At 33.0% G+C, this 26,104-nt stretch overlaps 1 protein-coding gene across 8 annotated transcripts in view; it reads right to left on the reverse strand.

Moving 5' to 3' along the window:
* nuf (rab11 family-interacting protein nuf) overlaps positions 1 to 25,195 on the reverse strand; it is a 401,721-nt gene extending 376,526 nt beyond the window's left edge. For all 8 annotated transcript variants that reach the window (XM_068363354.1, XM_068363353.1, XM_068363351.1 and 5 more), the window contains exon 1: positions 24,910 to 25,195. In XM_068363354.1, the coding sequence (XP_068219455.1) occupies positions 24,910 to 25,041 (132 nt within the window). In that variant the 5' untranslated portion in view covers positions 25,042 to 25,195. The remainder of the gene's footprint in view (positions 1 to 24,909) is intronic.
* Positions 25,196 to 26,104: the final 909 nt, after the last annotated feature.

Consider the following 26,104-nt stretch of genomic DNA (forward strand, 5'->3'; position numbering starts at 1 on the left):
AATGTTGAGATCGATGTGTGGGGTGAAAAGAAGAGATAAGATACGGAATAAGGTAATTAGGGGTACCACCGGAGTTAGAAAACTATCAGATAAGATCCAAGAAAGTATACTGAGGTGGTATGGTCATGTCGTGAGAAGAGATGAACAGTATATTGGGAGGAGAGTGACGGAAATGGAGGCACAGGGAACGAGAAGGAGAGGGAGACCATAGCGAAGGTGGATGGACTGTATCAAGGATGACCTTCGATCAAAGGGATTAACCGGTGATGAAGTGTGGGACAGAGGTAGATGGAGAAAGCTGACCAGAAACATCGACCCCACATGGAAGTGGGTTAAAGATGTAGACAAAGAAGAAGAAGAAGAAGAAGAAGAAGAATGATATTACCATTTGTACATAATACAGAAACGTGAAAAGGCTTTAACCCCTACTAAAAGAAGCGATTTATGGGTCTTTTGTACGACTGGCCTGGAATCGCTCCTGGTTATGAAAAGCAAAACAGTGATAGTCTATGATGAGAAATTACCTAAACTATATAAAAAATTATTTTTTTTCTGAAGGCAATAATAGATTATTATTATTATTATTATTATTATTATTATTATTAAAAGCTAAGCTACAACCCTAGTTGGAAAACCATGATGCTCTAAACCCAGGGGCCCCAACAGGGAAAATAGTCCAGTGAGGAAAGGAAATAAGGAAAAATAAAGTATTTTAAAAATAGTAACACCAAAATAAATATTTCCTATATAAACTATAAAAACTTTAACAAAAACAAGAGGAAGAGAAACTAGATAGAACAGTGTGCCAGAGTGTATCCTCAAGCAAGAGAACTCTAAACCAAGACAGTGGAAGACCATGGTACAGAGGCTATGGCACTACCCAAGACATACGTTTATCAAACATTCGGTGTAGTCTCTAGTAGTAACATCAAGAAGGAAATCTCTTTTAGAATTTTATTGCTGTACAAGATAAAAATTCAATGAACCGTCATTATTTATCCTGAGGGCCCTTTATAAGATCTTTATCGTCATAAGTCGAGTCGATTTAATCATCCAAATCATACCAGAACATACACTAAATCCAACAGAAAATGCAATGTGTGGGAAACAGACACATACTGAAATAACGATTATGATAATTGAGACCAATCCCCCAGAAACAAAAGAGAGGATACCTTGATAAAATATGCTCTTCTTACTATAAAAAAAAACTAACAAAGTTTTATACTCGTGTAATTATGAACTGAATGTTATAGTGTTATAATCCTGTCTTTCTTCAAATACAAATTTTTCAACAAAAGAAATGGGCAAAAGGAAAGATATATAAAGAATAGAGATCTTACGCATAAGTTTACAAATTCTGGTATTATAAGAGATTTATGAGAGAACTATGTCTATATCATATTATATCATGATATTCGAAACTTTATTTCTGGTTATCACTATATTAGTTAATCAGTCGACCAAAACACGGAAATCCTCGGTAGGAACAGAATTATATTACTGTGTGAAATCTGTTTTCATTGATTTTAATACAAGATTTGATTGAGAGATTGTGATGTATTCTCGGAGTGGTGGACATTAATGTTCAATAAAATTAAAAAATTGTATCTTCTGACGTGATCCAATTATCTTTTTTAAAATGAAAACAATGCTGTTAAATGTTTGTCAGTGATAATGGCTGTTTTGATGTGAAATATGTGTAGCATTTTCATATGAAAAACTGTGTTAATTAAACGATGTTCTTGATTTCAGAATGTGATATGATCAAAATAAAGATGACAACAACATTAGCATTAAATGATATAATGGATATAAAGGAAACATACCTACACAAACTACAAAGCAGTCTTATCATTGTAAAGAACGATAACGAAGGACTGAAGTCGTATTTACAAGCCGGAAGCTAATAGATCTGTGGATATATATATATATATATATATATATATATATATATATATATATATATATATATATATATATATATATACACATACATATATATATGGATATATACACACACACATATATTATATATGTATATACATATATATATATATATATATATATATATATATATATATATATATATATATATATATTCATACATTGATGAATAATTACATACATATACATATATATGTAAATACATATTATAATGTTAAGTGTTGCAAGTTTAGCAAATTGGTAACACTAATACCAAACACACAATGGACCAATTACACATCTCCGATACAAATTTATTAAGAAATTTATGGAAAAAACAATTAAATTCTTCGTTCCCTGGAAGGTACAGATAAATCATGGATAAACAAAGATTTAGTTTAATCCAGACTTCGAAGCATCTTCACGATTTGTAATCTCTTTTTAATTATCTATCTACTTTTCATTAATATCAATTACTTACCATAATACTTAAGGCTCCATTGTCACAATTTTCAATTTCGTTCATAAATGGGTATTCTATATTGCGAATGTTTACTACTATACTATAAGTATACAAACCGAGTTTGTCGCAAAAAGAATAAGAATACATCGGTAAAAATTCACTACTCATTACACAGAACAACACAAAAACAATATAACATTAGACGATGATTTTTTATCATTATTTAAGCTTATCTACTTTCCCAGCTTTAAATCTTGCTATTACATCAACATGCGATAAACCTACGCCACTTCTCCCCTTTTCTTTCTTCGAATCTTATAAAGCAAGCCTAAGATTAGACCACCAATGGATTATTTTAAATGTTTCCACTTGCCCCATAATTCCTCAGGTGGTAAGGTAGAAACAGTCTTAAGGTTTCGGGTATTATACTGAATGCATAATTTCTAATGCGCACCATACAGTCATATACACACAAACTTCATGCCTGCCCATGACAATTGTTTAAACCAAAAATACAAAAAGAAAAAATGTAAAGAAAGTAGGGGTTCAATATAAAAAGCTATGCACCAGGCATTTTAACGACAACTTTATTCGATTATCTGAAAACAGTATTATGGCCGTTGCCCTTCATCGATAGGTTTACTTAACATCAATAAAAAAAAAAACCTTAATTTTCCATTATCATGCAAGACAATTCGTCACTAGCTGTCTAGTTTTCTAGATGGATAATATTTCCTGATCAAAGAGTAAGTATTGCCATTTAAAAAATACCGACATTAGATGGAGAAATTCTCATGTATTATCGATATTTTGAAAATCAAAGAATTGCCTGCGGACTACTGTTTTTGGCCAACGAGATGAAGTCTTATTTCTTTTTTATGCAGTGATCAATAGGACGGGAAATATAAATCCCTCAATTTTTTAGACAAATAAGTCAAGATGAAGAAATGGACAAAACAAAGACCATATCAACTACTTGAGACGAAGAAAAACTGTTCTTTGAAGAATAAAAGTTAGAAAGCAGGATAAATAGAAGCAAGAAGAGAAATCTAAAACATGACACAGAAATTTGGAACATCGGGATTACTAAATTGTCCTCTCTTTTATAAATCACACTTAGCCTCATAAAGCAATTCCTTGCGACCTCTACCGTCTTTCACCATAAGAAAAAAAATAAAAATTCTGGAATTTTGTTATCTCAAGACAACCATTTCATTTACGCTAAAAACAATACACAAAATAATTTCTTTCAATTCCATTACCAACTGGTGCCTTTTTCAAATTACCATCATTTCAACAATAAGAGTTATTCTCAAAACTGCATCAGTCCATTCCACTCTTGCAACATTCATTTACGAGAGCTATTCAAAATATTCTATTGACCAAAGACTACATTCTCTTCAGTCTGCACATAAATTTTACCTATAAAAAAACTGTCGAAATCTAAGTGAGGCCCTTTGCGTTAAAAGGCATAAGAGGAGATAATGATGATGATAAAAAGATCATTGTGCAGCTAAGCTCTGTTTGCACACTTACTAATCCCCTTAATACCGAAGGCCTCAACCAATTTACACTGTGCTCCACCCCCTTTGGCTCCGCCAAGCCATTGATTATCATATTCATCTTATACTCAACATTCCTTCGTGACATGGAACTGCAGCTCAAATAGTTTCCCTGTTTTTATTCGCTGAAACTTTAATCTTCTGTAACCTACCAATCAATGTTTTTAATCCTTTGTTCTTTAATTCTATTCCTTACTCCCTGATACTCATGGGACAAATCACAAGCACACATACAGTTACAAGACATTCATATTTACCCAGCCACTTTTTCAAGGCAGGCAATGATTGATATCGTAAAATACAAAACTAAGAAGCTCTAGAAGTATATAGCGTAAGGTATTTAAGAGACTACTCAAGTAAAATCTCGTAATCCCGTGAGTCAAGGAAAAGATTATGATAAAACCTCATTCTCCACATCATCGTAAATACTATATATATATATATATATATATATATATATATATATATATATATATATATATATATATATATATATATATATGTATATATATATATATATATATATATATATATATATATATATATATATATATATATATATATATATATATATATATATATATATATATATATATATATATATATATATATATTGTATATATGGGTGTGTGTACAGTATATGTGTATATGTGCATATATACATAGGCTATATGTACAGTATATGCACAGCCAAGGTGTCATAGAGTAAATGAGAGACTTTAAATTGGATATATATTGGAATACGTAGCTTATAAGTGCAATGCATTTAAATCTAAAACTTACGAAGATTAAATTTCCTGAAGAACGACCACAATCCTGTTTTTAAAGAAAGATAAATAATAGAAACATCAACCAAACATTAAAAGCAGGGAACTTTGCGGTCGCTAATATGATTGCTTAATAACGTTCCTTATTGAAGAATATTTTACGTATCATTACCATGCAAAGTCCCAGTATGATACTTCAGCCTTGCGTCAAAGAAACTAATTGACGCAAATTGCCTTTTAATTACTTGATATGCTGACTAAACTGTTGTCGGCTTCGACAGAACACATTTCTTAACTGTTTCTCAACCAAAAGTACACGCATAAAGAGAATCCAAATTTATGAATTTTGACTCTACGATATAGCTGGGTATGTTTTAGAACAAACCCTCTTAAGGACATAAAAATAGTCATTAGTAATTGTGATGAGATTATTTCTTATTCTATTATAATTAAAACACCACTTATATTTCCATATCTTTGGGCTCTTCCTCGGGACTTCAATAGCTGCACAATACAATTACACTTCAATATATAGACTATGGTCTTGAAAAATAAACATGAGAAAACTATAAAATTCCTAAATTAATTAACAGTTTCTGATAAATCTAACCTTTGAAATTGCTTGATATTTCCAATAAATGGAAATGATCCTTCACAAAGCTCGACAGGCTCTCACGAACAGCACCCACACCCCTACCCTATCCGATGAAATATTATGTTCCCACCCTTGCAACAGGTTTACGGTCATCATCTCTTGTTCAACAGAATTTAAACGGTGGAACCTTTTCACTTCATACTGGAGAGTAATTACATTGTTCAACCATTACAGGCCTCGCGAAGAGCCACGTGAAGGTGGTTTAAAACAGCTGCTATCCCTAGACATTACATGGAACAGCTGTAGTTGAGTCGAGAATCTTCGAAATTCTCACACAAGAAATATATCATATAGTAATTGCATACGTAGAAGACCAAGCACAAATCGACTACTTAGAAGAGGAAAAGCATGGATAATCTGTATGGAAGTATCGAAGCTATTTCACTCCACAGAGAATACTGAGACCACGAGACTTAAAAGTTATTATGAGGAATATTGCAACTCCAAGGAGGATTAGATTTAAGGATATATAAACTGGTATACAAATCTGGATATTAAAAGGGGTGTAAAAACCTCAAGATTTAAAGGGCGTGGGACGATCGAAAAGTCTTGAAAAATATACACTGAGGGCGGAGCAAAAGCGGGACCGGTTACTTCATCGGAAAAATTAACAAAATGAAATTGATGCCCAACAAAGGAGACCAGAATCTACTACATGGCAGGGTGAATGTGAACCAGCGAGACCAAAAGTTGACCCGAGGAACTTGTCACTCTAAGGGAATATGAATCGGGGAGCGAGAAAGGAAGTTATAACTTTTTTGCCATCTTTCATACGTTTTTTTTTTATTTTTTTTTTTTTTAAAGCTTGAATTATTAGAAATAGCGTGTGCTGAAATTACACTACGGGATACCAGAATCCTTCCATCTCTGATGTAAACTGCAAAACTATGGTAAGATATTCCTACCAGTATTATAAAGCATGGAAAGGATCTCTGACACTTTTATTTTAAAATAAAATATTAATTTAAGGAGATTTTTTTTAAATGGCAGCGTTAAACTCATAAATATCTATGAATAAACATAAACTGTTTGTAGCTTAAGAAATTACATTTTTTCATAGATTTAAAGTCTAAGTAATCACAAAAAAGTTATACACTAATTATATATATATATATATATATATATATATATATATATATATATATATATATATATATATATATATATATATATATATATATACACTTACATATACATATACATAAAATCATTTGTTTTAGATAAAGGCAGAGCAATTGAAAAACACTAAACGAGCAAAAACATTCTGTGATACCAATGAGAGAAAAATAGGATAAATGATGGGAGAATAAGTGCTGTAAAAGTGTAGAATTCCACATGACAGAATACAGGCACTATCTGCCGTCCGCCCCAAAACTCCGCCCCCCGGCACAGCTGATAACATTATACCTATACCCTGACCTTCACATATGCGACATCCCACGCTTACGCAAGAAGTATTTACCATTTTTCAATATATCTGTTATTCGTTCCGATATATCTTTAAGGGACGCATTATCATTATTGTTATCATCATTACCTATAATTCATACACAATCCTTTTCAATGAGACAGAAGTATTTTTAATAGCGAACTTAAACAAAGAAATTGAACACATATGAGTAATTTCAAGGCAGAAAATAGACCAAAGTAAATGTAAATATATTCGATAAATAAAAATAATGATAAAAAATGCATAACCCAAGTACCGATGCATAATATGCTCGTGAATCGCACTAAGTGAGGGAAACGAAATCTGTGCACGGCCATAGAAAAAAAAAGAGGCAATGATACTGTCAAATGTTATAGGGTAATGGTTGTATGATTCTTATTCGGCGTAAATGATTGAATGAAGAGCTTGTGAAGACCTAGACAACTAGAAGATCGGCAGAAATATAGTACTTCTATACAATCAAGCAATCTGTGTCACTGAAATTTCACTTTTAAAAATGAATCAGGGAAATAAAGCATTACTACTGCAATAAGTAAATGTAGTAAGTGAAGCTATTGGTAAATAACACAATTTTCATTATGTAGATAACTCGTTTGCAGCCGGTATAGTGGAATTTTTCTGATCAATGGGTTCATCCATGATTAGGTAGGCAAAGAGTGAATGTGGCACTGAATGAAATGAGGTTTTCCCTTTAGAATCTTATTTAAGAGGACCATAATATTGAGAAAATTATAAACAAGCATATTTGTCTAATTAATTGCTAAAGCTACCTTCATAATTTCAATGACCATATATATATATATATATATATATATATATATATATATATATATATATATACACTGTGTATATATATATATATATATATATATATATATATATTATATATATATATATGTGTGTGCGTTTATATATATATATATATATATATATATATATATATATATATATATATATATATATATATATATATACACATATATACAGATTAAAATATGAATAACCTATGATACACTACTGATTTGATACTCCAAAGCTTGAAAGAAACTGTGTTACATAATATACTATTCCAGAAAACATATATAAGTAGTAGGGTAATACGCAAGAAAAGACGCCAACGTGAAGAAATGTTATGTTACGCAACTCTGAAAGGTGTAATCAGTGAGGAGCAAACGAGACTCAATAGCTACTTCTTTCTCTCTTGTGTTGCAGGCTTTTTACTAGCATAATGCTATCATTATTACTTTTATTAATATAGTAAAAATAACAAATCATAACAATTAGAAATTGCAACATCTTTCATCAAAAAATTTTTCCTTGTATCATAATTACCCCTTTATTATTGCCAAGGCAACATTTTCCTTCGTAATCATTCAGATAATAAATGATGCATCGCTCCAAAATCTCCCTTCTTTCAACTTTATCGTATTATGAAATCGTAAGTAGGTACACGCAATAAAAAAAATATTTGCTCTCTATTTCCAACAGGACATGATAGACCTGTCATTCCTGAAACAATGTGGAAATCATGAATACAAGAGTCAACTGATTTGAGCTATCCTTCATGTTCACGTCCAAAATTGGAATCGTGTCTAAAGTAATATACATTTTCATTTGGTCAATAAAAAGACGTTTAACATCCAGTGCTGTAATATACTTATATCGCATAATGCTTATTCAATTTCGATACCACTCTGATTCAGTGAAATATTTCAGCCTAGGTTAATGGATCAGAGTCTCTGTAAAACTGAGATCATATAATAAAAGAGGACGTAGAGGAAACAATTTGCCCAAGTCCATAATTGTCTGTCGGGTCAACACACGCACATGGAGGAATATACGAAAATAACATCTGGCAGTATTAGCCTCGGTTGCGTATATCATTCTTGTGTGCGTGTATATATATATATATATATATATATATATATATATATATATATATATATATATATATATATATATATATATATATATAATATAAATAATTTATATATATATATATATATATATATATATATATATATATATATATACAAAAACATATGTATACATATAAAAAAAGGTGATTTTTCCCAAAATGAGGTTACCTGTTCAAGGGCCGGTAAACCATATATGGAAAGAGGTCGCTGAAAAGTCAAGGGGAAACCCACGCTCATGCAAAGCCCGGCCTTAGTGTACCCACGTACATCTAATTTCCTATTTCAGTATATCAGAGGATATGCACATGTTGTCTTGTTAAAGAACCACAGATACACTAAATATCAATTTGGATTTATTTTTACTTGAGACTGCTTATTTTACAAAAGATACTTTATATACGATGGCACTTTTAAACAAAATCAGGGACTGAGCAAATAACGTTTTATTTCGAAATCAATGGCCTCATCAAACTTCATTGACGTATAAGACAAACAATTCAAAATTAAACCCAAATAAATGAAAAAGGTCCTATGAAAAAAAACTAACTAATTCAAAAAACAAAATTTTGTTCTAATATAGGCTAATTATGTCGGTCAATGTTCTGAAACCCGATAAGTTCATCTTCAGCCTCTCCAAAGGTTAGGGGAGACGGCATTGACTACTCTCGCAGAACTAGTAATAAGATCACTATTACATAGTTGCAAGATGTCAGTTAGTGGGTTCCTCGATAGACAACCACCTTAGTATTAGAGCCCCCAAGGTCAGGTCAAAAGGGACATGCAATCAAGCGAACAAGCATACCATCAATGGGAGTAAATATATATAGCCTACATACATACATACATACACACACACACACACATATATATATATATATATATATATATATATATATATATATATATATATATCTGTGTATATATATATATATAAATCAATACTAAAATGAGAAATAATCTCACCCCAATAAGAAATTATACTCAAAGAAAAGAGAATGAAATATAAAGTACTACAAAAGTGTCAGCTATAAGACAAAACGGAACATGATTATGACAATTCTTATCATTAAAAATAGGCTAGTATACCCTAACTAACTTGTTACTCTGTAGTGAGAGAGCCAGTATGACATCAAATGATTAAATGCATATCCTTGATGACAGGCATCAAATAAGAGACGCAAACCAGTATACAGATATGTCTATTAGGGCAAAATTGACAATATTTTAATTAGCTGACTATACAACTTGAGTGTCACCTAAGTAACAACTCAAATATACGTAGATTCAAATCCTAGTAAAGGCTGGTGCACTTGGCCTATACAATACCCTTTTGGGAGCAAGTTAATCGATATCAAAAGGTAAATATCATAAATATAATTCGCCATAAACTACAGTGATATAGAAAAAGATAAAAATAATCTAAATTACGATTGAATATAAAAAAGAAATATCTAATTTGCTGAGGATAATTTCAGAGCAACTGGAATGTAGGATAAAACTAGATGGAGAAAAAAAAAAAAAAAAAAAAAAAAAAAAAAAAAAAAAAAAAAAAAAAAAAAAGACAACCGCAGTTACATGACGCCAGTATAAAGGGACTTCTGAAAGTTACTAGAAACCATAGCCAATCTATATTTTTTATTAAAAGAATAAGGAATTTATATGGAAAATTTCAAAATTTTAGAGCTTAGTGCTATGTGCTATCTTAGAAAAAAACGTGTATTTTAAGTAGACCTATACATGGAAGTAATGATATTTTTATTATATTCAGCATTCTGGTACATAGCAATTGATATTCAGGTTAAGTCTACATATTGCTAGAAGATCACGATCCACAAAGCTAAACTATACTAAATATAACTAACATATCATGGCATCACACATACAGTAGATGAATATTGTTAAACGTGATTCTAAATGTTCACAGATTCACAATAAAAATACATGATAATTCTATCATTACAAATAGCAAACAATCATAAAATAAAAATTCCCATGAGGTAAGAAAACAAACATGAAATTTTAAAGGAACGAAACAAATCGTTGATCACCTATAAACAATTGCCTCTTCAGCTTTCAAGAGCCAGCATACAGAACCCTTTAGGAGGACTGTTCAACTTTCTCATATTAAAGGATACGAGACTTTTACTGCATATCACTAACATTGTGATGCCTCGTCAGAATAAAGCCATGTCCACAAGATCGAGCATGCCCGACGGGCAAACAGTGATACCAGACCGCAATGCATCCCCGACGGGCAAACAGTGATACCAGACCACAATGCATGCCCGACGGGCAAACAGTGATACCAGACCACAATACTTAGTAAGAATGAGGGTTAATGACGTCAGAAGCAGGAAAACCACAGACAGGGATCTGGCATAATACACTGTTGCCAGATAGCCTTTAGTTTTCCCGCTTCTGACGTCATCAACCCTCTTTTTCACTAACTATTGTGGCCTGGTATCACTGTTTGCCCGCCGGGCAAGCTCGATCGTGTGGACGGGCTTAAGGATGCTGGTCATTAGCGAAATGACCAGTCAGCATAAAATCGATTGATGGGCACAAAAGTTAATGCCTTAAGCTTCTTTTTCTATTTTTTAATCACATCGAAGATATCAAAACAGAATACCTTTCGAAAAGGTCTAAATCATAATTATCGGTATTGCTGATAACTTGATGTAAACAACCGCTTTGGAAACATTTGTCTATTACAGAACAAAAAGTCATGAGTTAGTCTACTAATAATATTCAGTAAGGCAAACAATATATTAATAATTTCTATTATAACAGATTTTTCTCTCTTAATTTATTTCTTTATCTCTTGTACTTACGATATGATTATTTTTTCATTCATTAGATTTAATATACATTATATATTTCCCTCCCGAATTTATTCCGCCCAGCTCTGCAAGAGTCGAGCTTGACTGATTGGGGTGGTAAATTTCCTTCATTTAAATAACAATCATGGAGTACTTGGTATCGATATCATCTTTAAAAATGGAAGATACAAAAATATTTAATTTTCTGACAGCAGATTACATCTCAAAGAAGGATGACTGTCAAATATAACTGATAAACTGTAATTAAACTTAATAATTAATGGCATAGGTTTATATAGATTCAAACAGTCCACTCTATTTCAATCACTATAAAAAATCATTGAATACATTGACTATGACATCTTTAAAGACTAGATTACCTAAGACATAAAATTACTATACTGTCTACATCAGTTACATAATCAACAGCTACTCGTCAATTGAAAGAAGAACCAAAATCAAGCTCAGTTGTCGAAGATAAATCTTGAAGGTTCCAGGGCTGCATTGCTATAATCAGATTGACTTCTCTATAAGCATGTCTAAATTTATTCCTAATATTTAAGACATTGGGAGATTAACAACATAAAAGAATAAATGCAAATTTCTGGAAAATCAGAAATGAAAGAACACATTTTCCCTCATTAGAAGGAAAACCATTTAAGTCCGAATTAGTTCAGTTTTTATTAGTAAGCACTAAGCGTTGTCTACGTTATATAACATAGCAAACTCACCCCACACAACCAAAAAAAATCTGAATTCACAATTAGATCAGGATTGTTTTTTAATTTCCTTACACTTTTCTCTGCCCGTTACAAAATAACATAATGTGAATAAAATCCTATTATAATTATCTGAGAAGGGCTTCTCTGAGAACATGACTTCTACCAGACTTCATTTTTGGATGTAAACTTCATGAAGAAATTCACAAAAAAGACATTTAATTTTGTAGTTAATGTAAAAGTGACAAACTGTAACAATAACAAGCACGTAAATAAAAATTCTTTTAATATCCCAATAAAGAAGAATTATACGCTCTGTATAAAATGAAAGACAAATATTGGCATCGAAATCCTTTTATTGTATAAAAACAATCCCTTAGTGAAATATTTTGAAGTACGAATTGGGGACGCAACGAAAGAAACCTGTTTATATTAATCTTTTATACGTTACACCGAATATGTTGTGCAGATCATTACATATTATGACATTAATCTAAACTGCGCTCCAGTTTGACGAATTAGAACTGCCAAACACTTGATCCAAGATGTAAATCAAGTGACGTAATTTTATCACAGATAAGTAACAGTGCATTCAATATATATCACGTCAAGAGATATTTCACTTCAGGTACTGTTGTAAATGAAACCGCTGTATACATGATTTTTAACTCTTCCAAAATATAAAAAATATTCGAGTTTATTAAAGGCTAACTTTAGCGTGCCAATCTCTTTTGGCATCATATCTGATTAATTTCATGGCACACGTTAAAGTTGAGTCTGTTTATTTGCTGGTTAATCTCCTTACTTTGATTCGTTTGATTTCTGCTAAATATTATCATACTTTTCTTTTCATGAAAATTATGTATCAAAGTGAGAACATTATGTATTTTTTGCAAGCCGCATTAATAACTAAATTATAACAATTCATCCGGCAATTAATTACTTGGTCAACGAAAGTCATAAAAAGAACAATTACTTGATATAGAAGATAAACAACAATGTTGCGGTGTCACCTTTCACTCAAGTACAGTACGTGTATGTAGTATTAACCCGAGGCATACAGTATGTATGCAGTGGTCAATATTTACCTTAACCAGAATCTACACCGACAGTCAGATTGGATTCTATAAAATCTGACGCGTTTGCCGTTGTAATATATATATATATATATATATATATATATATATATATATATATATATATATATATATATATATATATATATATATATATATATATATAAAACGTGCGTGATGGTCTTATATATCCATATAGCCTATGTATATAACCTTATTGAATGCTGCATCTTTCATCCTAAGAGATCAGTTCCGCAGCTTCCAATATGTATTTTGATCTTGGTGGGAGGAAAATTAAAGGAAAAGATAAAAGTTGTAATTAAGTCAATGTTTTACTATACTTTCTCCCAACGACCATAAGTCACTAACTCATGTCTATCGTGATAAGAAAAGATACAGACAATTAGTGAAATAGTGCTTTTAAATATTCAGACACCATGTGCACTAGAATTCAATAGGTATAATACTTATATCAGGCAAAGATGTATATGTAGAGAGAGAGAGAGAGAGAGAGAGAGAGAGAGAGAGAGAGAGAGAGAGAGAGAGAGAGAGAGTTGGCAACAGTCCCATTTAACAATCTCAGTATGACGTCATCCCAGGGCGTTTCGTTGGGGGCAAAGAGAATGCATAAAAGACTAGAGGTGACGGAATCGCCAACTGTTTGGGTAGAAATTACAGAATTTTATTCATATCTTAAATAGCTATCTATTATGTGGATTTTGGGAGCAAATGTACACCAATGTTAAGGAGCTTAATAACACGGTCTGATTTTAAACAGATACCCCATCACTAAAAAAAAGTATAACAGCCACCAGAAGATAACGGACCAGGGAGCCCTAATGGAGAAATAACATAGAGGGAGATAAGAGACTTAAAACAGGAAAAAGAAACCCATAACAACTGACACTATAATGGGCGAGAGGGGAAAGTTTGGCATGCGTTCTCTTATCCCATTGAGAATAGGGGGAGGGTGTGAGTGGTTAGACAAGGGGAATAGGGCTGAGAGTGTGTAAGGGCACCTCCCTTCACTTAAGAACTATTTTAGACGCTTTGAGAACCGAAGAGAAGGCCCTAACCGGTCTCGATAAAGAAAAGAATAAAAAACGTATCTTCCTTGTAATGCGTAGGGCTTAGACCAGGATATGTGTGGCCACAGGAAGTGAGATTGAAGAACAGATGTACCTAATTATCGGTTGAAGTGTCATCTTTTTGGGTTTGACATCATCAAACGTCATTATTGTATAACATCATGGAGATCTTAGTATAAGATTAAGAACGACACGGTGTACATTTTTTTTCCCAAATGTGTATTCCCAGGTTATTTGGTCCAGGATTAATCCTGATTTGGTCAAGGCAGTTGTAACGCTACGTTGTAGAATTAAATCAATCAACCACCCCTGAAGAAAAGAACATATATGAAATTACTTGTCATTATGAATATCAAGTGTGAAAAAGTTGAAATGTAAAAAAAGTTTCTTCTTCTTCTACCTAGAATAAAAAAAGAGAGGAATCCTTCTTACACTACGCCTCTTAACAGACAAGGAGGCTGTGATCCCTAACCTCAAGTGGCAAAGGGAAGCCAAGCACAGACTGAAGCGATGAGTCATATGGGTAGGATACCCATATCGCTTTCTCTCTCTCTCTCTCTCTCTCTCTCTCTCTCTCTCTCTCTCTCTCTCTCTCTCTCTCTCTCTCTCTCTCTCTCTCTCGATGGCAATACAACTTTCAATTAAGGTTCGATGTCAGTCACACACTTAGGTTACCCAGTAACGCGAACTTTATCTAACTTTGTAACTTAAGATGGAATTTATTTATATATATATATATATATATATATATATATATATATATATATATATATATATATATATATATATAAAATATAGAGAGTAGACACTACCACAGTCATAGTTTAAATACTAAGTCGGTGGCTCAAGCTTCCCACCTACATGTTCATACAACTTTTATCCCAAGCATCTTCTACACCGCATATCCAACCCTTTTTAGGTCTTCCCACCTCCAAACACTTCCAAATTACTGGTATCCCCATCTGAAAACACATCATTTCAGTCTTATCATACAATATCTTTTCTTTTACTGGCATCCACAGATCTCTGATTTATTTACCCTTTTAATTCTTCTTAATCCACATTTCGCTATCAGTTCATCACAACTGCCTTAACCAATTAACTTTCAGTCACACATCGCATCCATGAGGGTGGATTACCTCAACAAAACCTTCATACATTCCAACATTTGCTTTCAAAGGCACTCCATGCCTCTCCCCAACTTTTGCTTATACTTCACACCTTTCTTGCATCGTCTATTCTGTTACTGGCATCTCTTCCCATTCTAACCTCAGTCATCATACCGGTTATCGAATGTCAATCACTACCATCTGTTCCCATTTTTCTCGATCAACACTAATATACTTTTATATACATTCCTTAATTCCGTTTCGCTTACTCTCAAATTTCTCATCTTGTAAATATTTACAAACTCCTTCAATAGTTTTTATTGACTATTCCTAATCAATCTCGCATTCAACAAACACCAGCAACTCCCCATGAATTACCCATTTTCCATATTATCAATATATTTCATTTCTATCATAATTTTCTTCTATGTCACTCTCAAAAATATCTACTGTACCACCAAACTCCTTATCCACAAAACATTGCTACCGGTAGCCTAGTTATCAAACATTTCTGTACATGGATATAATCTGCCTTAAGGTATGTTATTCCCGAGATAGAGGGAATTTGACCTTGTACGTATGCAACAGTAAACACACACATACAGATAGCCTATACATTGTGTATAAGTACTACACTCGAGGTTACAACCTGTACATTTGATTACAAACAGATGAATGCAAACCCGTTACTGTAAACGTCCATGTGGTACATGACATGCATGTGGGCTGTGTTGAATTTAACTTCCATTTCCTTTCCCTTTCCTGCACGATGAGCACATAGCCCACAAGTCTTTTCAACTGCAACCCTCCGCACAGAGTCAAGGCTAAGCCCAAAAAAAAGGATCGAGAGACAGTCTGTGAATGTCACGTGTCCTTATCGTCGATTTTAACAATCATGTGAATGATGCAGACTTAAGACACCATCACAATTTGAAGCAAATAAATGACAGGTACTTCCATTTACAGTGTATCTTTCAGAGTACCATTTCTTACATTTTAGTCTCTCTCTCTCTCTCTCTCTCTCTCTCTCTCTCTATATATATATATATATATATGTATATACATATATATATATATATATATATATATATATATATATATATATATATATATATATACATATATATATAATACATGAGTAATAGAACAATTACAAAGAAAACGTAACAATAACCAAAGAATCTTTTAGTGTACACCACATTTTAGCCGGACCACACCAGACAAAGCCAAGGGACGACTGTCAGGAATATTATGTACACTAGACTAATCAATACAGACATTGCTAAGCGGCCATGACTTCCAGGCGATCACTACAAAACATATTCATTTTCGGAAAAATAATTTTCAGATTACCTCCTACGATAAAAAAATATAAGAAACTATTGGACTTTACATACAACCAAAAATAAGCGTATCTTTTTATTCAGCGCATAGCCCTATAGAATACAAAAACCATCAGTACAAATAACAGGGGCAATCTATATACAGTAACGACATGCTTTACTTGTATGATAAACATTGTATATAATAATAATAATAATAAAAAAAAATCCTCTGTCGGAAATAAGGTAATCTCGATGCATCATAAAATCTTCAAAAAACGATGTCTGTATGTCCATTGTGTTTTCCACTAATATTCATACAACACAATCTTCGGAAAACGATGTCCAAATGTCCATTTATTTTCTCCGAATATTCATATTATACCGCTATCATTAAATATATATCTTTTCAATTGACTATTTCTATGCAAAAATTATAACTCAATAAGGTGAGAATAAATCATCTTTAAAGAAAATTTTGCTTGATTAACTTAATTTTGAAAAGAAGGGAACTGCTCTTCTGTCCATACATATTTCATACAAACAGGGTAGCTATTGTAGGCATATGTATGAACTTAAGATCTTGTGTGTGAAAAAACAAAACTCGAAAACCACATCGAAGAAGAAGTTAGTCTCAAGCTTTACATATGTAAACCCATAAAAAGTACTGAACACAGCCTCATGCGTCGTTTAATTTGTGGATCACGTTCATCAATACTGCGCCAATCCGATTACTTTCACCATGTCACACGATTATTTCTTGTTCGAACTTAGACAACCCCCTCTGGTCCAGGAAATAATTATTCCTCAAAAGTTCAAGGCTAAAATATATATTATACCTCAAAATATTCGTACGTCTTTTCAACACTACCAACTTATATTCCATCGTATTTCTAGTTTTCTATATAATATAGGCTCAACAATTTTGTAATTTCATTAATTATCATCTCCTTCCTAAATACTATTTCCAGGATGTTTGTCTCAATTTCAACGTAATTTTGTATATAAATATGTTTAACAGTTGTAGAAAAGAAATATAGGTAAAAGAAACTATTTTGAAAATGACAATATATATATATATATATATATATATATATATATATATATATATATATATATATAGAAAAGAAATATAGGTAAAATAAACTTTTGAAAATGACAATACTTACAGTATATATATATATATATATATATATATATATATATATATATATATATATATATATATATACCGTATATACAAGGCAAAGAGTATAACCGACATGTAGTAGAAAAGAATCGACACGATCACAGCAACAGCAATAAAGAGCATGCAGTAAAATTCCCTCGATGCTTCGTCATAAAAAAAATCAGGTTAGTCACTGCTTACTTTTATGATAGACAATTCAAACTGAATAGGTGTAATTTAATTAGGGGGATAAAAAATATTCGGATAATCATAGTACGTTTACGTACAAAATAGTTTTTCAAACTAAAAAAAAACCTACGTTCATGCGACTCTTAAATTGATTACAATAAGACGATTAGTTAAAAACAGTCTTCTGGGTTGAATCATTGAGGAAATACAATATATGATACGGCAAATTTAGCCATTAACTGCCAGTAGTTCTAATATATATATATATATATATATATATATATATATATATATATATATATATATATAAATATATATATATAAATATATATATATATATATATATATATATATATATATATATATATATATTATATATATATATATATATATATATATATATATATATATATATATATATATATATATATATGACCGTTAGCAATTTGCATTTCATATAGGGCCACTATGTGAAACCAAATCGTGAGTTGACTGTATAATATAACACGTAAAAGTTATATGTCTAAACAAAATTATAGTTGCCAGAGTACTTTTATAAAAAGGCTGATTTCAGATATATCACATTTAGAACATAAAGTCCATGCTATCAGCATGATTTTGGAGAGGTTTTCGTTGTTTTTCTGCTATTTCTTGGTTATTCCACAACCAAACTTGATCTAAAGTTGTTAACTTGGCTTAGAACGAAAAAGCCGATAGGGTATATAAAAAAATGAAGGTAAAATTATTTTATATTCCGATTAGTCAGCAGTTTGACCTCATTACAGTGATGATACGAATAATCTTAATAAATCAGAAGCAACATTCATAATACTATAGGGCCAGGTTTGAATAATTTTCAGTGCGCTTAAACGAAATCTATGACAAGAAGCACGTACGCAAAAGTTCGTAGAGAGAGAGAGAGAGAGAGAGAGAGAGAGAGAGAGAGAGAGAGAGAGAGAGAGAGAGAGAGAGAGAGAGAGAGATGCTAAATTAGAACTCTTGCCCAATCATTTATCACTATTCCTTTCAATAGAGCTTCTCTTCTCACGGGTAAAGATCAGATTCAAACCTGACAAGACTCGCCATTGCAACCTTCCTTGGTATTGACAGATGTTCTGAAATTCCGATCTTCTATTACTACTAAAATTGCAAGAGTTACTAGTCCAAATTATGTCTGGTCCATCGGTCTCCCCGCTGACTTAATATACACACGTGGTCAAGTCATGCACTTCAGAAAATTGTGTACAAAACTACGCCGAGTCCAGTGTTCGTTTACTTTAATTTAACCTACACCATCATTCACCTTTATTTACATGTTCAGTGTTACTTGACATTTTTTTTCTTAGAAACTATAGTTTTAAAAGTTTATCTGGAGATGCTTAACATGCGTCCATATTGAACACAGGCGTCTTTACTAACCGTTAGCCTATTTCATTTTTAATAATTAATAAATTGAATTTAACATGTGATATTCTTCAAGGCTCTCTTAGGTGTTGATATTAAAAAAAAAATATACTAGAATATATTCTACTACGTGTCAGACCTTTCAAAAAAATCCTGTTTTACTTTAAATCCTCTTTTACCTCTCCCATCTTAATCAAAACCACGTCTCGTCAATTTACGTTCAAAATTACAAAGATGAGTCGAAATGGGAACTAGAATGATTTCATTGCGAAATTACTGGACGTTAACACGAGGAAAGGAAAATGACCAACATGGTGTAGTTGATTTTTTTTTCTTTTTTTTTTTTAAGCCAGCAGTACATTCAAGATTCATGAAACTTGAGACTGGTAAACATTTTTTAAAGAAAAATATTTCAGACATTTTACACCATCAAATTGGACTACTATAAGAAAGAAAATGGTTTCTTGGCCGGCGTGGAATTTTTTTTTTTAATTGTTTTCATATCCCCCGTACTTTATCCCATAGGAACTTAAGTATACGTACTTTTTCAAACGAACTTTCTTCCTTAAAAATATTTGCTTAACACCTTTTTCCACACAAAATTTTACAAGTACGAAACATCAGCCTTACGATCCTTTTCCATTACGAACTTAGGCAAACGAACTCTATCCCAGAGTCAATACAAATTTGCAATTCTTTCCTGCCTAATGCAATTGACGAACATCGGATGCCCCATATAACGGTTCATTATTCTACTTCTTAGCTTACAAAGCTTTGGCATGTTTAGACGCGAGTCCGCTGGATTAAAGTTTAGACTATCTACAAAATTCATCATATCCTTTAAAAACCTTTAAGATCCCAGGCCTTCCTTTTCTACCCATCAAATCTACTATGTTAGAGCTATTGAATAGAGCTACTGAATATAAATGGAAAGTTACATAAATAAATACACACACGCATATATATATATATATATATATATATATATATATATATATATATATATATATATATATATGCAGATTTCCGGCCACAATCTCTTAGACACTTACCCTTCTCTAAATTTAACAATTATCAGATATTTAAATTTTTTAATTCTTGCGCTGGGCACAAACTGAAAGGGTCTAAATTTCGGGGATTCATTCCAATCAACTTTAATATTCAACATTTCTTTGTATATATATATATATATATATATATATATATATATATATATATATATATATATGCCTGTGTATATATTTTTTTATACGACCCGTCAAAAATGAAGGCTAAATATTTAGATAGATAAACACAGATTCAAACCATCCCATCTCTTTTTCTTGAGTACAATCCCTCCACCAGGTCACGACAACTCCTCTCTCCTATCCGAAAGGTTTCTCGGATGCGTCTTTCCAACTATTTATATCGAAATCATCTTCCTCCACCAGACTCTTCTCAGAATCATCATTCACTCTAACCCGTCATATAATCCCGCCAACCTCTCGACTTATCCACCAATAACTTTTTCCATATAAACCCTTCACTTCCTCCTCTCATTCATGCTTACTACATGTCCATACCATCTCATTGTTGACTATCTTATCATAATTCCCAATATTTACCTTTAACATCCCCATTTATGTTCGACCCAGTTTCAGTTCCTCCTTCCTTCTTAATGGCTCTGATGTTGAACCATTTATTATCCTTAGTCTGATTACCATAAAATAGATTTGTTTTTGCTTTTTATTTTGCACCCCACATTACCCCTCCCTCCATTCCCATCAAGCTGCATTCATCCTACCATATCCCCTTTTCACACACCCTCCTTACTAAAAGTGGATAACAAGTATATACACTTTGAATATATGCCTCTTCTATCCTGTACATATGTAACCCCTGCTTGCTTGGCACAATAATTAAATATTTTATTCATATTTATCACTATATCTTTTATTTATTTCATTGCTTCCTTTCCTCCCTAGGCTATTTTTCCTTGTTGGAGCCCTTGGGCTTATACCATCTTGCCTTTCCAATTAGGGTTGTAGCTTGGCTAATAATAATAATAATACACCGATTTCCAGCCACAATCTCTTAGACGCTTACCCTTCTCTAAATTTAACAATTATCAGTAATTTTTATTTTGTAATTCTTGTGCTGAGCACAAACTGAAAGGGTCTAAATTTCGGGCATTCATTCAAATCAACTTTGATATTCAACATTTCTTTCTTGCCACAGTCTGTTATTACTATTGTCTTTGATTATTTTAACCAGCCTCACCCACTTTTCTTCGTTAGCTACTTTGCTCTTTATTCTGATTACATCCCAGCCTCTTTTATGATTAGGCCTACTAGCCAAGCTACAAACCCTCTTGAAAAGGCATAATGCTACATGCCCAAGGGCTGAAGGGGAAAGCAGATCCTATTTAACTCCAGATTCCAATCCTAGTCATTCGGGATTACTCCCTTAATATATAGTGCTATCAATAGTTTCATAACCCATTTTTGCTCATCTACACCGCAAACTTTAATATGTACCTCCGATGGACCCGGTGCTTCATTTCCCTTACAACCTTCTTAACTTTCATAGATGGCATAAAATAACAGGGCCTTCGTCTCCTCAAACCCTTCCTTCATACACACACAAACACTACCGACGGTAGCGAGACATTTTCTATATAATGGGTTGGTTAAGCGGTAAAATTAAGCAACGCTGAGCCTATTCAATATATTAATGGATGACTAATAACAAAGACACCGTCAACACATTAGCCTCTTAAACCACCATGGCACAGACGAGGTGGAAGCTGACAACGCATCCTGAAAATGCACAAACGCAAAATACACACCCACACACACACACACATATATATATATATATATATATATATATATATATATATATATATATATATATATATATATATATATATATATATAATAGAAAAATTATTTAAAAAACGTAAAAATTATGTTAAAGAAATGAGTCATGTGTCAGCATACTATTTGAACTTACAAATTACAGCGCTTCTACTGTTTGATTTTGGAAGATTGTTAAACAATTTTGATACATTCCGATAAAAGTTTTGAGCCATACAAAAGAGAATGCAAGTCTGCTAGAATTAACTGCAAACCTCGTGATGGGTTGTATACTTGGAAGATTAAATGCAAAGGGTGGTCAAATTATGAAAAACCTCATGCAGAATGTACAATGAACGAATAGAATTACAGTACTGAAGATTAATTTACCTCTATCAGAATGGATTCAATTCTGATAGCATTAGTTTTGAATATGGGCTATAGGCCTGTAGACCGGTGCTTTGGTCTATGAGACCATTCGGCGCCCAAGTGCAACTGGGAGAAACCTTGTAGGCCTAGCTACACTACCGTATAAAGTAGAAAAAAGTTGGGATAGACTGCAAGATGGAAGAAAGCAAACAGGAACGGAGATAAAATAGTATATAAAGTAAAATATACTGGCTCATTGAAAAAAGTCTAATATTTCTGTGATGAACCTATCCTAAAGAGATGCTTCAATTCTTTCATTCTACCTTGCTTCGAATATTGCTCTCCTGTCGGGCATTCAGCTGCTGCCACTCAACTTAAGTTGTTGGAAAAATACTTGTGGTCTATTAAATTTCTTATTTCTGATGTGAATATTAACCTCCGATGTTGTCGTCCAGCTAGATTTTTATGAATGTCCCATAAGATTTCTCATAATTCTGACCATCTCTAGCACTCACACCTTCCCAGACTGTACATAGTGCTACAATAGGTAGCCTATGCAGTTAACTCTAAGCCTTACCTAATCCATCATTAGGCTAAAACTACACAGTAGTCTGGAAGTTTAATTCCAACTGTAACCAGATTGTGGAGTGATCTTCCTTATGTGGCAGTTAAATTGGAAGAACTTGAAAAGTTCAAACTTACAGCTTATGTTTTTATGTTGAATGTGTTAATTTAAGTCTCTCCTCGCAGTTTCTACAAGACAGATCTATTTTAAGGTTGTTACTGATCTTAAAGATTTTTTCTTCATTAATTACATCTCATAGTTTATTTATTCAATCATTTCCCTTACTCAGTGGGGTATTTTCCCTGTTGGAGCACTTGGGCTTGTAAAATTCTGCTTTTCCAACTACGGTGTAGCTTTGCTAATAATAATAATAATAATAATAAAAACTGAGCGTATGAAGCAGGACCGAAGGAAACACTGCAAAATAAATAAATAAAGCAATGCCTTAAATACACCGAGGATTCGATTCGGTAAAAATAACCAAAACAAAAAAAAACCTCCCCCAAAAATTATAAACAAACATACATAATACCCTGTCTGAGAGGCTACTTGCTCTAAGTAGACAATGCTGTACTAGTATTATCGAAAACATCAGACATACGAAGTCTGTTTCGGTAAACCCACGTTTTGGTCAATTTTATCATAAACAACATATAATTCTTCTAGGTACGATTATTCTTTTCCTGTACTTCAGTATTTCAAGATCATGATTTTGCAACGTTTCTTCATTTGAGAGTATGGGTTCTACCAAGGCCGTCTCCAGAAGGCCTTGGTTCAACTCGTCTTGTAGGATAAGCCAGGTCGTTCACATAATCGGCCATTGAATAAAGAAGTAACGATGAGAGAGAGAGAGAGAGAGAGAGAGAGAGAGAGAGAGAGAGAGAGAGAGAGAGAGAGAGAGAGAGAGAGAGAGAGAGGTGGGAGTGTTATGATACAAAATTAAAATGACAAAGAAGGTGTAACTTATATGAGCCAACCAAATTGCAGCCAATACTCGAGCACGACATTCTAAATTGACAGAAAGCAAATAAACTAGATAATTGTATCCTATTAGTATCATGCAAATTAGTTGCTGATCATTATTCAAGCAAATAACTCGAAAATCGTTTGAACGGTAAACATGAAAACGCATTAAACAGTTCATGTTTCATTACTCCCAATCTTGTCTCCTTAGGCCTATGTCGTACAAAATGCATCGCTCGTCGTTTCAATATTGGAAATGTTTATCAAAATTGGTGTTTACATTCTATGTATTCAGTGATAGTTGATTATGTGCAATATACTGTTAAAAACCAGGTCGGTTAATTGGTTATTTTTTGTCTTGTTAATCGGAAATTGCTCACTTGTGACTGGGCAAACAAGGAATTCCTTGGAAGTGAAAGATGCTGTGTTGTGTCAAGGTGTAGACAACGCAAGAGGATATACAACTGTTCCTTGAGACACATTATTCGCTTATAAATTAAAGAACTTGAAACAAAATAACATGTCAATTTAATACTCACATTTTGCGACGAGCCGAAATGTTCTCCCGCCAAGTGCAACAAATGACGAAGACTGATTGTCCCACGTTGTTCGACATCGCAAACCTCAAACACTTGTCGGAGTTGACTAAAAAATGTCGCAGACACAGCCATTTTCTAGTTTTTCACATTATACTATATGACACGGACACCTTTCATTGTAATGATGTGCGAAAACTACGGAAGTATCACACAAACACTCCGCGAAGAGCGATAGCGACGCACATCCTACCACAACCGAGTCTACCAAAACACTGGCGGTATTAAACCGTACGAGGCTACGAGCGGTTAAGTACTTATGTCTGACTTCCACGGGGGAGGGGGGAGGGGAACCCGGAGCGGTGGGGCACTCGTCATACTACTGGAGGGTCAGGGCATTTAAACTTTTCGAGTATACAGCTACCATTTCTAAATTTGAAGTAGATCTTGACCACATGGCGTAGTATCTGTCCTGGATATAATCCGGAGCCTTGGGTACGCACCAGGGTTAAAAGAGTATTCTTTTAACCCTGGGTACGCACATAGCCAGGATTAATCCTGGCCCATAGCTGAGAGAGAGAGAGAGAGAGAGAGAGAGAGAGAGCTTGGGTACGCCCATCAGGCTTCTGTTAAAAGTAATTTTTGGTTGATATTACTATTTACCAATAGCAGTATTACATATAGTCAACGTTGCTTCCATACAGTGCAATTCGTGTGCATACATCACGTAATGAGACTTTTAACCCGATACAAAAATCATAGCGGAGCGGTGGGGCACTCGTCATACTACTGGAGGGTCAGGGCATTTAAACTTTTCGAGTATACAGCTACCATTTCTCTCGTCGCTATGATTTTTGTATCGGGTTAAAAGTCTCATTACGTGATGTATGCACACGAATTGCACTGTATGGAAGCAACGTTGACTATAGGCAATACTGCTGTTGGTAAATAATGATCTCAACTAAAAATTACCTTCAACAGAAGCCTGATGGGCGTACCTAAGCTCTCTCTCGGCTATGGGCCAGGATTAATCCTGGCTATGTGCGTACCCAAGGCTCCGTATTCATATCCAGGACAGATACTACGCCATGTGGTCAAGATCTACTTCAAATTTAGATTTTGAACGTGTGACGGGACATTGTTATATTTTCATCGGTCACGCATTTATTTAAGTACTGACAGTGACTGGACCCAAATT

Source organism: Palaemon carinicauda, chromosome 40 (assembly GCF_036898095.1).
Source record: "Palaemon carinicauda isolate YSFRI2023 chromosome 40, ASM3689809v2, whole genome shotgun sequence".
Taxonomy (NCBI): domain Eukaryota; kingdom Metazoa; phylum Arthropoda; class Malacostraca; order Decapoda; family Palaemonidae; genus Palaemon; species Palaemon carinicauda.